This window comes from Leiobunum rupestre, chromosome 1 (genome assembly GCF_980474605.1).
Source record: "Leiobunum rupestre chromosome 1, qqLeiRupe1.1.hap1, whole genome shotgun sequence".
Taxonomy (NCBI): domain Eukaryota; kingdom Metazoa; phylum Arthropoda; class Arachnida; order Opiliones; family Sclerosomatidae; genus Leiobunum; species Leiobunum rupestre.
The window spans coordinates 2,982,762-2,996,899 of record NC_143384.1 but is presented as its reverse complement, the minus strand read 5'-3'; the positions used below and the strand labels follow the sequence as shown (position 1 = coordinate 2,996,899).

The window sequence follows — 14,138 nt, the reverse complement described above, 5'->3', positions numbered from 1 at the left end:
TAAGTATGAGAAACGTATCGTTCTCAAGTATTGTAATTGTACACGTGATTCCGTATGAGGACCGGGTAAATTCCTATATACGTAACGCGATACACTTCAAAATGCGTATACGTAGAATGGAATTAATTTTAAACTCCATTTTAATAAATAAGATATCGAAGATAAATAATTTCAGAGTATAAAAAGGGAAAACCGTATAATAGTAAGACCATATTTAGAAAGTTCACCATCTGAATTGTATTAGAAGTGACTCCGAGGAACCTTAAAATGTAAGTAGGAATACTCAGTGATAATTCTTAACTTTGTCTTAATGTATTTATTTTATAGGAATTGTTCATTTCCTGTGTCTGCTGACAAAGGGTTAATCGTTTATGCAGATGAAACCATCCACTGCGGTCTATTAGATTTAACAAAGGGTATCAAACTAACAGAAGCGGAACTGCAAGAGCTATGGACAAAGAAAGATGCCATTGAAGCTTATTTCAATAACGAAGCTGAAACTTCGTGGGTTTTCACAGGTTCTGAAACCAAACGGTTTTCGGTTCATAGATTTGCCGAACAAAAGGTTTTAGATGTTAGACAAATGTACCATGGTTATGGAGTAAACTATGGAAAACTGTTACCGACTAAAGAGGGGGTAGCTTTCGCTCAATCTTCTTGGTTGAATTTCCTCGACCAGTACGAGTCGATTCAGAAGTGTTTAAAGAAAATCAAGGAAATAAAGGAGGCGATGACTAACGTTGTAATTAAACAATTACACGAAGCTCTGAAGAAAGCGTGCAATGGCTGTCAAATTGATCATCCATCTCAACTCCAGCATGATTGTATCATGACGGATTATTCTAAGCGTGTAGATTTGCATTTTTATGAAATAATTATGTCGGTAGATTGTGAAAATATTATTGAAATGTTTACTATTCGCTGTGAATTGTCGAAAGAAATTTTAAATAATATAATGTCACTAATAATATGCAATGCTAAAAACTTGTTAAAAAACTAATAAAATTGATTGCACTAATGTTCCGATTCTCATTAACCATTATGGATTTAAGCTTACAACATCCAATGAATGGGCTTGTAGCCGGGTCCACCCAATGCGGAAAGTCATTCCTGGTGGGACGGTTGATTCAACATAAGAAGACCTGCATATCCCCTCCTCCGGAGAAGATAATATGGTGTTATACCGAGTATCAGCCGAAACTATTTCAATCAATATTAGAACACACACCTTCAGTCGAGTTTCACGAAGGGTTACTCGATGTTAATATATTAAACCCGCAAATTAGGAATTTAGTTATTTTAGACGATTTGTTATGCGAGATATCTAATAATAAAGATGTAACTAATTTATTTATTCGTGGATCTCATCACAGAAACACCTCCGTACTAATTTTAATGCAAAACCTTTATTACCCCGGAAAAGAAATAAGAACTTTGAATTTAAATGCTCATTATCTATTTATTTTTAAATCACCACGAGATAAATCAACAATTTATCATCTCGCGAGGCAGATATCTCCAACCAATAGCAAATACGTTATTGATGCGTTTCAACAAGCTACGTCACGGAAATTTGGGTATTTATTAGTTGACTTGAAACCTCACACCCCAGATCAGTATTTACTACGAACAGGTTTAATACCGGGTGAAGAATCGGCTGTCTTTATTCCAAAATGAAGTGTATTATAGAAGGGAATTTTTTTAGGGTTAATCGAGAGTGGATTATTAAAGAATTAGCTTACGTAGTATTAGAAACTGAAGAATCGGAAGTGTTTACTTTCAAATCTCCATACCCTTTCAAAGAGCTTTCAAAAGAAGATAAAAGACAATGCAGATGGATATCTCATAACATTTGTCATCTTCGATGGAATGACGGCGAACGTCCTTACAGAACGAGACGTGACATTTGCAATCAGATAGCGGAAAAAGCTACTTCGTTTTTCACCAAAGGTTTAGAAAAAGCTGCAGTATTATCGACACTCCTCGGTGTTCCAGTAACTAACATCGAAGATATCGGCTGTCCTAAATTATCAGAACTAGAAGACGTTGAATTAAACTGCCCTTTTCATTCCTAAACTGTTCATTGCGCTTTAAGAAAGGCTAAGAAAATCTCTAAATGGATGTCTCAAAACGAGTAAAGGAAAACCTAGACTTTCTACGTTTCCTGACATCCTGTAATCTAAATCAAAGAAAGACAGCTATTAAATACGCTAGCAAGGAAGCTATACTGGCTCTCGTTGAATGTTGTATAAATGTATTACACGGAACAATTGAACTGTCAGAACGTCATCGTAAGCGGTTAAAGAAACATAGCGCGGTTATACGAAACGTGTCGAAGAAGAACCCTATATCAAAACGACGAAAGATACTGGTACAAAAAGGTGGTTTTCTTCCATTTTTATTAGCGCCACTGCTATCTATCGTTAGCTCAGTCGCCGGAAGTGCAATAAGCCGAGCTATAAACCGATGATGGCTCGAAAAATGCTTCTAGTACCTGAAGATGTAATGGAGAGATTAAGAAACACTACACCTTCCAAAACAGAAGAAACACCTGAACTTCAAAAAGAGAAGACACTCGATGATGAAATGAAATCTATTCTAGATAATCCAGATTTAAACGAATCAGAGAAATTAGCATTATACAATCAAACTCTCCAACGACGGTTAACTTACGTACGTAAAGAGAAAATCTCTCCCGTTATTGAAAACTCTGAACGGCCTAAAACCTGGTTCGCGCAAATATCTTATTCTCTACCTTCAACTTATGTTAGTGATGCGATTTCATTATACCGAGCGACTACGGAAGATCCGAGATATATTAGATGGGCTAACTCAGGAGAGCTTTCTATTCGAGGACAAGTGATTGGAGGATCTAATATAATCGATCTTTTGTATGACGCTGTGAGAAAAACGCCTGGAACAGCGATTGATCCTATAGGAGTTACAGAGTTTTACGAGGGCATTCATAAGTCGAATATTTCAAAACGTTTAATTAAAAATCCTGTAAGATTGACACTGTTAAAAACATTCGCTGTATTTCATACACCGCCAAGTAGTTCAATGTTATCATCATCTTCACCTAGTCCTCTAAGATCTTGGATACATACTAAATAAAATATATTAAAATGATAATTTTGTTCTCATTTCATAGTATAAGCCTACAATGGAAGGTTGTACAGAAACGGTCTCTTTAGGACTTTTAGCCTATTTATCACAATCATTTTCAAAATCACCGAAAATTATCACAGCTGTATTAATTATCATAGTTATTATAATATTAGAATTATTTAATTTCCTTTTTTGGCGTTACATGCCATTACATCAAAATATTACCCAATATGGAGAAAGAACTTGAGCAGATCTATACTAACCCCGCAGACCCAGGGTCATTCGCTGGAGTTCGAGCGCTCTATAATTCAGCTCGACATAAAGGTTTAAAGGTTTCATTGGAAAAAGTAAAACAATTTCTAGTAAAGCAGGATACATATACGCTGCATAAACCTGCTAGAAGACGATTCAAACGAAATCGAACTATTGTTTATGGAATTGACGAACAGTGGCAAGCGGACTTGGCAGATTTTCAGAAGCTGTCTAAATATAATTCAGGATCTCGCTACGTATTATGTATTATCGACATATTTAGCAAATACGCTATGGCTGTAGCGGTTAAAAATAAGAAAGGTGTAACAATTTTAGAAGCGTTACGTAACGTTTTTGAAAAAGGCCGTCAACCGAAAAGAATTCAAAGTGATCATGGAAACGAATTTGTCTGTCAAGAAGTGCAGAGTGAATTACAACGAAGGAACATTAAATTTTTCGCTACCCGATCGGAAATGAAAGCGTCCATTATTGAAAGATTCATTAGAAGTTTTAAATCTCGTTTATATCGCTATTTCACGCAGAATAACACCCTTAAATATATCGACGTTTTAGATGATATTATAAACGCTTATAACAATAGTTATCACAGATCAATTAAATGTAAACCCGCGGAAGTTACTCTAGATAACTCTGCTAAAATATGGAAAAATCTTTACGGTTCGGTAAATTTTTCTCCTCCGTTAACATACGCGTTTGAAATTGGAGATATTTGTAGAATAAGTAGAAATTTATCAATTTTCGATAAGAAATATAACCCGAATTTTACTACAGAATTGTTTAAAATAGCTGAGAGACTACCACGTGACCCACCTGTATATAAGCTGATGGATTTAAATTCTAACCCCATTTTAGGAGTATTCTATCGAGAGGAGGTTCAGATTGTTGGTCGAGATTTAAAAGACTGTTACTTCATAATCGAAAAAGTAATAAAAAAGAGGAAAAAATCGGACGGCCGCGTAGAACTGTATGTCAAGTGGCAAGATTACGACCCTACATTTAATTCTTGGATACAAGAAGTGGATTTAAAATGAGTTTTTACGTAACGCTACCTTCAGATTCCTCGTCATTATATTACCAAGATAATAGCGTTGGTAAATTTCGAACGTATTTAGCTGAACCGTTAAGATTTGAGGAACAGTACGAAGTTGGGTTAGCGGAAATAAGCTATCCTCGGACATGGCATAACGTTCGAAAACCTAATCTATTGGTTATTAAAGACCCTCTCGAATATGATAAAATGACTGATAACCCTCTAGTTAAAGACCCTCTCGAATATGATAAAATAATTGAAGTTCCCGCGGGTTTTTATAAAACTCCGGAAGAACTATTACATGTTATGAACGTCCACAACCAAGAAGAAGAACAAGTTACATTCGCTTATTTAAATTATTCTAATCGAATTAAAGTTAAATTGCAACCGAAAATCAGGGCTGTAATTGGCCCCGATCTATCGATTTTACTAGGTTTTAAGGATAGAAGAGATAATGATTTCACCATTTTAAATTCAATGATAACCCCCTACCCAGTTGATATGAACGCTGGGTTACATTCCTTATTCGTTTATTCTGATCTGGTTGAAAATAGCGTTGTTGGGGATAGTTTAGCACCTCTATTAAGAATCATAAGCGTCGAAGAGAAAGCCGAGTCTAATGGGAAAACAACTACAAAAATATTTTCACAACCTCATTACCTACCAGTCGTGTGTAATAATATTAAGACTATAGAGATTAATATAACAGATGATTTAGGTGAGCCAATACAGTTTCATAGTGGAAAAGCTCACGTTGTATTACATTTTAAACCCCGTAAAATGTGGACTTCACTATAAACCTTTAATCATTCAGGACACACCTTCATTCTAGCTTAAGAGAGCGAACAGTTAACATCATGAGGTCTGAATATTCACCTTCAAGAACTGATTATGAAAGTTACTATTTAAACCAGGTTGGTTTCGGTGGAATACCTGTATATAGAGGTTTAGCCGTGCAAAGAGGACATGGACTAGGAAATATATTATCTTCAGCGTTTAGATTCGCGGTACCTTTACTGAAGAAAGGCGCTACTTACTTGGGAAAAAAACTTTTAAGTACCGGAGCGAAAGTAGCGACCGATGTTGTTAGCGGAGTCCCAATTAAAACAGCGCTTAAATCGCATTCTATTAACGCTGGAAGGGAAACTTTAGCTTCAGCAGCTGATGAAGCCATGAGACTAACATCTTCAGCTACGGATCATATTAAAAGAATGACGGGTTCTGGAAATAAAAGGAAACGAACTCAGTCGAAAAGCGCCATTTCAACAGCAGGCAGGATAGCGAAAGGACGGTTCCCTAAACGTTCCGATATATTCTCATAATGTCCCTTTTACACCCGCACTCAGTTGAGTGTATAAATTCCGAGCTAGATTTGTTTCAAGTACCTATGACACAATCTTCGATTATTGGTGGAGAATGGGTTGAGTATAATCCAATATCAAATATAGTTGATAACGCCTCAATTACATTTTCTATCAACGGTAACTCTGAAACGTATATAGACCTTTCACAAACTTTGCTGCACGTTCGAGTTAAGGTAACTAAAGATAATGGTCAACTACCGCAACCCGCGGTTCCAGGTGTTGCGGGTGGGGCCGCCGGAACTCCAGCCGACAATATCGCCCCCGAGAATTTGTTTCTTCATTCGCTTTTTAGCGACGTCCACGTATTTCTTAATGAAAGATCAGTAACACCTTCCAGTCAAAATTACGCTTATAAAAGTATGATACAAACTTTATTAACGTTCGGAGATTCTGCGAAAAAAAGTTATTTAACGAGTTCACTTTTCTATCGGGATACGCCTGGAAAGTTCGATTCATTTTTCGATAACGATGGTTTCTCTAAACGAGCGAGTTTAGCGCAAAAAGGGGCGATTGACTTGTTAGGCGTAGTCCATACTGATTTATGTCAACAACCACGCTTTTTATTAAATATGGTTGATTTGAAATTTAAATTCGATAAAAATAGAGCAGCTTTTTGCGTTCATTCCGACGTAAAATGTAAAGTGGAGATTTTATCAGCTTCAATATTTATCTGAGGAAAGTTAAAGTGATACCGGAACTATCGCTCGCTCAAGCCAAGGCGTTACAATATGGAACCGCTAAATATCCTGTAACTCGTTCGGAGTGCACCTCATTTTCTATACCCGCTGGTCTTATGGCTAGTGTGCAAGATCATTTATTTACCGGACAAGCACCCAAGAAAGTTGTTATCGGGTTTGTGGAACAAAAAGCGTTTCTAGGAGATTTGAAAAAATCCCCGTACAACTTTCAACATTTCGATTTATCAAGCATTGGATTGTACATTGACGGTAGCAGCGTCCCTCATAAAGCGTTATCTCTAAACTTTGAGGAGAATCAATATATTCAAGCGTATTGCAATCTTTTCATTCAAACTAATCAGTGGAACGTAGATGAAGGGAATCAGATAAGTCGGGAAGATTACCCTAACGGAAATTGTTTATTCGCGTACAATTTAACCTCGGATCTTAATAACAACGCTAATCACTTGCATCTTGTAAAAAACAGTAACCTGAGATTAGAATTAAAATTTGCAAAACCGTTACCGGAGACGATTTCCATTCTAATTTACGCTGAGTTTCAAAATTTGATTGAAATTGATAAAAATCGAACCGTGATTTTCGATTACAGTAATTAATGGATTCGCTACAGATAACTAAAATTCTTGAAAAAGATTTAAGTACTAAAAGTATATTTCAAGGCGTGTTCGCGGCTGACAAGCTACCTAAATACGTAAAAATATTCCATTCTCTATTTATTGTAAATACCGATACGAGTGCTGAACCTGGAGAACACTGGGTTCTAATATATTTTTCTAAACATAAAAATTGTGAATTCATGGATTCCTTTGGAAACCCGCCAGATTATTTTAAATTTAATGACTTTATTGAACGAAACAGTAAAACTGTAACTTTTAATTCTAATCAATTACAGAGTAATTCTAGTAATACGTGTGGAGCATTCTGTATCTATTTTGCTATAAACAGGTGTAAAGGAATAGAAATGTATAACATTGTGTCTAGGTTTAAGAAAGATAAATATGTAAACGATAAAATGATTAAAGAGTTCATGTGCAAAATGTATTCAATAAAATAATTTTTTTACAATTTATAGCAATAGCAGTTTTTTTTTATATATATATACATAAATACAAGCATTCATTATAATTTTTCAATATCTTTATGACCGTGCGCTAATGTACGAACCCCGCAGGGTAGAATGTATCTCTTATCATCATTTGGTGATAAACAAAGTTTTCTAGTATTTAAAGTAAATAGTTCATGCTTGAAACTAGCTATACGCATCATCTCGGCTGACATGGTTTCTTGATTAAAAAGACAACGTTCATAGTCTTCGTGGCGGATGACGTTTCTAATAACGTTCATGGCAACGCCCTTACAAACCTTTTTATGGTTTAAAATTGACTCTAAAGATTTCCCCAATCGCAACTCCTTTTCTATCTCTTCAGCGGTCTTAGACTCCCCGTACAATTTAATAGAATAAAGCTTTGGACGAAGTCCTACAAAGCTTTGAATTAACTGCGAATTTGTCTCGTCTTTAAAATAACCGAGAGCTTTTTTATTCTGATTAGAATGAAGGAAATGCGAAGGTGGATAATCAGAGAAGTCAAAGCGGTTTTTATGAACTTCAAAGTCTTTATAAACATCATCCGTCTTAATGTTGTACGTTAGACTGTCTGTAAATATTTTATATATTAGTACTATTTAAATAAAAAAATGCATATTATATTAAATTACCAGTGTCTGTAAATAATAGTGATGCTTTGTCCCCGTACGTATTTTTTATGAATCCATAATGGAACCGATACATGAGCTCCTTGGATAAATCTAGAATGGTGAATCCGGTAAATATAGGCCGGTTAAGAACAATTTTAGCTCTCTTCTTATGAGCGCCGGCTAACTCTTCATTAAAGATGGTAAAGTGTTCAAACTGCGGGGAACTTGTAACTTTTAACATTCTTTCTGGTTTATGAATCAACTCGAAATTTATATGCTTCCGTAAATTTTCCATTGTTTTTCTAAAGAATTAAATGAAGTAAGGGAAAAAACAGCAATAAATTATTTAAATTGATTTACCCGAAAACAGAGTTAACCATTAGTTTCCAGAAATTCTTTTCAAATGAACTCTTGGATAATTTCCTCTGTTCAGTGTTGAATCTAACATATTTTTCTAACCATTTTCCTTGAGTGAAGGTTAGAGCTCGATGAACCTTGGTTATTTTCAAACCTAATTCTACATAATATTTTAAATTGCGGTAATGTACTATGTATTTCTCTTTATTATTTAAATTAGGAAGAAGTTTTGGTAGACTTTGATTCTCCTTAATATTTAATTTTCCTAAGAGATCTTTGGAGTATGGAGATAGCATATCATGTGTAATAACTTTAGATTCCGCCGCTACTGGGAGATCGTTATGTAAGTCATGCAACTCTGGAGGATATTCAAGATCCACCTGCAAAGGAAACAATTCTTTAAAAATATAATTCAATAATTATAACACTTGTTATTTACCTCTAAAATGTATCCGTTTTCAACGTTATTGGGAATACTCAGAATATTTTCACAGAGTGTTTGCAAATCATCCTCCTGAACCCACTGGAAGTCGCCTAGCGGTAGTGGTTCACACATAACAGCACCGTACAAATTATTCGCATCTTCAATTAAGTTAAATTAATATAATTAAAATAAAAAAAAATAAAATTAAAAAAAAATTAAAAAAAAAATATATATTTTTTTTTTAATGTAAATTACCTAAATAGCATATATAACTGCTCTCTTTAGACGAATCATATGTGTCGGGCATATATTTGTTATTCGCTTCAGAATAACGAGTTGAGATCATTGAAACACCGCCTCGAATACCTAAAAATTCAATGTAAATACAATAATATTTAAAATATCAAAAAGCGTTACCCTTTTCAATAAATAAGTGTTGATCTATATCAAGTATGAGATCGAGGCGAACATCGGTCATCTTCAAAGCTGCTTGCCAGGCTAAACCTGGTGCGGTGTAAGCGTGAGCGGGATCTAATTTATAATGAGTTATAGATAATGTTCTAAAATTTTCAAAAACGTCGGCTAAGAGCAACGCATCGCTTTTCACATAGAGGTCGGTGTATTCCCCTACGAAAACCGAGGTTAAGAGATTTGAAATATTTATACTATAGTAATTTTACCTAATGTTTGAATATTAAACGCTGTCCAAACATTTTGGGCGTGTAAATAATCAGATTCTAAAATATTTTGATTTTTCAATGAACTGAAAAACGCTTCTCTAGGTGGCAGCATCGTCTCGTCAAATTTCTTTTCATCGTCCATATACTCGTACGGGTAGACTCCCTTCCGCAAAAGCAGTTGAACTTTATCACTTTCAAAATATTTCTTAACAATCTGAAATTTACTGGCTCCTTCCAAAACGAGATTAGATACTAGAGCATCGAGGCTATCGCTTAGAAATCGATAAGAGTCTAAAAACCTAAATCTCCCTAAAAATAATAATAAAATTACTGTTAAGGTTTAATTCATAATTAAATATATTTAACCTAGTTTGAGTGAAATATAATTTTCGCTAGTGGAAGGAATACAGTCAAGTGCCTGTTCCTTAAAATGACCAATCTCCTGACATATAAGATGTAAATCGTATCTATGAAGATTTATTATTATTAGGTTTATTTCCTGGTTAATTAACTTAATAAAGTCACCTGCTAAGGTTATGAAGGAAAACAGGGATAAATTCTGGAACTTTCTTTTGAAGATTACAGAGGTTATGCGCTGGCCCCCTATATTTACCGCTGAAATGACAATGATCTCGAACAGCGGGCATATTTCCCTGATTTAGCTGCTTCTGACAAATGTAGCAATGCGTAGCAGCTTGAAACTGTTCCTCCTCCTCCAGGGTAATAATCATTGGTACATTGGTCTCAATGAGTTCCATCAACTCCGTCTCTAATTCCAGAATAGACTCCAGAAATCTTCGAGTTGCATCTTGACCTCGATAGCAATCGGTTCGAACAGGTACACCTATAAGTATTCTCTTATAATATATCTAAAAGGGAATTTTACCAAATAACTTACCGTTAGGTCCAACAAGCACCCACGAATACGCGCAGCTGATGTGCATGTTTACTTTGCTGGTATTTAAATCGGGATCTAGATCACATCCTTGAACTCTCGGTAGGATTGCTTCAAAATCGGCGTAAAATACATACTGCACCTAATAATTTCATTTCATTAAGAGTTAAATTAAATAATTTTTATTTTTACTTTTTCCGTCCACTCATATTTATCAAAATAAAGCGTCTTCTTCTTGGTAGGGAAAACTGTTTTTTGGACGCCGTGGGTGGCGCATTCTTCGATATGCGCATCACGTCTCTGTTCAGCGTTGTTTCCGCTGAATCGGTGAAGACACATTCTAATACAGAAAATAATTAGTAGATTGCAAACTAATATATTGGAAATTAAATTACCTGCAGTAATAACTTGTATTTCTGTGTTTTGTTAGATGCTGTAACAGTTTTCCTAGGTCTCGTATAAGACAGTAATGTCTATTCCCATCGTCAATATCTTTAGTTTCATCGGTGATGTATAGCAAATCAACCTCCCTTTCCTTACCACACTTGTTGGAGCTTACGTAAAGAGGGAATATATCTCCCGAGAAGCCGAACACAGATATTGATAAATTATTCATTAATTCAAATTTTTTAAGTTCCGTAGCGTTTAATTTGAAAGGAAAAGATATATCAGTGGTATCAAGTTCGTTTTCATAAGGTGTATATTTGGAAACACTGTTAGGGTGATGAAACTTAGAAACTGGGTGAAGTTTAGCTAGAATTGACCAGAGAAAACATTTCTCATCATTTTCGTTTCTAATATTAAGAATCGCGTGACGTCGAGATAGTTTTTCAGGTAGTTCCATATACGATGACCCCCGCAACGATTGGTAAGATGCTACATTTAATTCTACATACAGAACACGGTCAATTACCCAACCCGATCCTATCAAAAATATAATGTTTTAGTTCAAAATATAACTTTTATATTTAGTACATACCTGTCGCTTCAAAGTTTTCCGCTGCTGACTGTATTGTTTCAAGACATTCATTCAGCTGGCTTTCAATGACATCGGGCGTTAATGTTGTTTGCATAGTGCTCCGGAAATAGGGTCGTACTTCCGCTCTTTGTTCCTCACCCCCTAAAGGTCTCATATAAACAGATCTTACGAGTAGGAACCATTTAATTCCACGTTTACTGGTGAGTCTTTCCATTAGAAATTTACTGAAAGCGGCTCGGTAACGTCCGATAAACATCCCCGCATCAATATCATAGTCTTCAGCATTGTAACGGATAGATGCTAACGTATCATTCAAGGCCTGGACCATACTTGGAGATGCTGGTGGTGTTTCATCAAGTATTGATGAGGCGGGAACAGGTGATGGCGTTGGGTTGTTGGGTAAATCCGCTGTAGATGGTTGTGTATGGGTAGATTCCAGTTGAATTTCTTGAAGCAGACTAGGTGAAGGTGGACGGTATGGCGATGGTGGACGGAAAGATGCTAGCGAACGTTGCATTGGTGACGGTGTGCGAGACAGGTCCATGGGTTCGGAAGGGCCGGGTGCGTTCAAGTCATGAGTTCGTTGATGGCTCTTGAAATGTTCCAATCTAGCAACATTCTTACCACATACTTCACAGACAAACGTATGTCTATCACCGTGTACTTCTCTAACATGCCGATTTAAGGAGGACTTGGTAGCGAAACTTTTCGCGCACGTAGGGCAAATATGTTGGGCTTTAGGCATCTTGAATATAGCTACCGCAGTTAACCGTGGAATGACCTCCTACAACGCTATACAACCTCTTTTATAGTATATTCAAGTATCATTTGAGAACAATACGTTTCTCATACTTAAAATATTCGTTTGAAATACTCGTGAGATAGGTTCAAGTGTTAAGTATATTTAAGTACTACTTACGCGTTAATGCTATTAAAATGAAGTTTAAAAATATTTCCATTCTACTTTAACAACAAATATTCCATGACGTCAAAACACTCTTAAATTCAAATTAACCGCGCCTCCCGGGGAATCTGCGCACGTGCCGCCTAGGTTATCAATTTTTACATCATTTCAACTTATTCCGTACGATAAAACGCGATCGAGATATTCGTTTTAAGAAATACTCGTGAGATTGGTTCAAGTGTCAAGCATATTTAAGTACTACAATGATATTAAAATGAAGTTTAAAAATATTTCCATTCTACTTTAACAACGAATATTCCATGACGTCAAAACACTCTTAAATTCAAATTAACCGCGTCCCCCGGGGTAATCTGCGCACGCGTCGCCTAGGTTATCAATTTTTACATCATTTCAACTTATTCCGTACGATAAAACTTGATAAGATATACGTTCAAGTATCTTTCGAGATAAGCGTAGATAAATGAACAAGTTGGCCTGGACACAATATGTTGATATACGGGAAAACAAATCGTCGCGAGAAATACCCTAAATACATTGACTTTTCGATGATTTTACCCCCATTTCATCCCTTAAATCCCGGATTTCGATCCCGAACCCAAACCCGAACCCGGGTTCGGAGCCTCGCCCTCACTTTCCTTCTACTCCAGTTGATCGAGTTTTCATATTTACAATGAAAATTAACTATATTTGAAAATGTCAAATCGAAAAAGATTATCAAATATTTGGACATTTCGCATAAACATCATTTATTTATCATTAATTTATGTCTAAAATTCTTTAGAAAATGTTTAGGGATTCTCTGGGAAATGTTAAGAGCATCTGATGGTATTCTTTCGAATGTGTGTTTTATAAAATACATTCTAAAGGTTTCTTAAAAATTTGTTTAAAATATTTTGAAGTAACTTTTAAGAACGTTCTTGGGGAAAAGAGACCAATTTTCGCCACAATTCCCAAGGGAATTCCTTAAGAAATTTTAATGATTTCAGTTAAAAAGTCTTAAGATTTATTTAGGAAAAGATACTTTAACGAGAAGATTATTTCAAATCTTTTTAAATAAATCAAAATTTGGGATTGTGTCGCTTCAACGTCTTAAGCTTCGTATAGCAGCTTAGATCATACCCAAGGTCGTATTCTCAGTGGGGAATAGTTTTTAAAAGAAATCAGCTCGAATCAAAGTGCCAGATGGGGCTTTTAATTGGTTTAAAATAATAAAGCAAATTCTTTAACATTGTTAATATCCTTAATTTTAGCTTTTTGACGTTCAAGGAGACCAATCAAGAAGAACGTGTACAGCGCTACCAACACTTTACTCAAAGGCAATATTTGTTTTCAGTCGGGGATGCTCGCCCAGTGTATGCCAGAGCCTCGACAATGGAATTTCTGTGGCGAATCTTTACTATGTACTACTACGGAATAGCCGCATCTGTATTGGCCCTCATTGTAGAGGTCATTGTTAATCTGGTTCAGTCTCGTAACTCGGAGAAACAAGTAACTCGTGAAGGATGCGCGCGACAAATTTCTCATTAACTATTATCTCTAGATAAATACTACAGTGCTACCCGTAGTGTATTTTTTTCGAAATCCAGAAAAAGGGATTGCACATGGGATACTTAAAGAACACGGTTTATTTTTATTTAAATATAGTTTGGAATAAAATATAGTTTTTTTTTGTAAATTTAACAATTGCACATCCATTTAAAGTATACTGTT

The 14,138-nt window shown here is 35.5% G+C and overlaps 3 protein-coding genes across 3 annotated transcripts; 1 reads left to right on the top strand and 2 right to left on the bottom strand.

Annotated features, from left to right (window-relative positions):
* The first annotated feature begins 249 nt into the window (after window positions 1–249).
* Window positions 250–1,000, top strand: LOC149960414 (uncharacterized). The gene is made up of 2 exons (XM_090175308.1): window positions 250–269; window positions 328–1,000. Coding segments are annotated over exons 1-2 (675 nt in total). The 5' UTR covers window positions 250–267.
* A 7,822-nt stretch (window positions 1,001–8,822) lies between these two features.
* On the bottom strand, window positions 8,823–9,887 carry LOC149960413 (uncharacterized). The gene is made up of 6 exons (XM_090175194.1): window positions 9,630–9,887; window positions 9,367–9,576; window positions 9,205–9,315; window positions 8,965–9,107; window positions 8,883–8,905; window positions 8,823–8,835 (listed from the first exon to the last, which is right to left on the bottom strand). The coding sequence occupies exons 1-6, from the start codon at window positions 9,769–9,771 to the stop codon at window positions 8,823–8,825; spliced, it is 642 nt and encodes a 213-aa protein (XP_090031320.1). The 5' UTR covers window positions 9,772–9,887.
* Window positions 9,888–11,273: 1,386 nt separating this feature from the next.
* On the bottom strand, window positions 11,274–12,389 carry LOC149960412 (uncharacterized). Its single transcript, XM_090175090.1, has 3 exons — window positions 11,504–12,389; window positions 11,373–11,448; window positions 11,274–11,277 (listed from the first exon to the last, which is right to left on the bottom strand). Exons 1-3 carry the CDS (start codon window positions 12,246–12,248, stop codon window positions 11,274–11,276), a joined length of 825 nt encoding a protein of 274 aa, XP_090031216.1. The 5' UTR covers window positions 12,249–12,389.
* Between the last annotated feature and the right edge of the window lie 1,749 nt (window positions 12,390–14,138).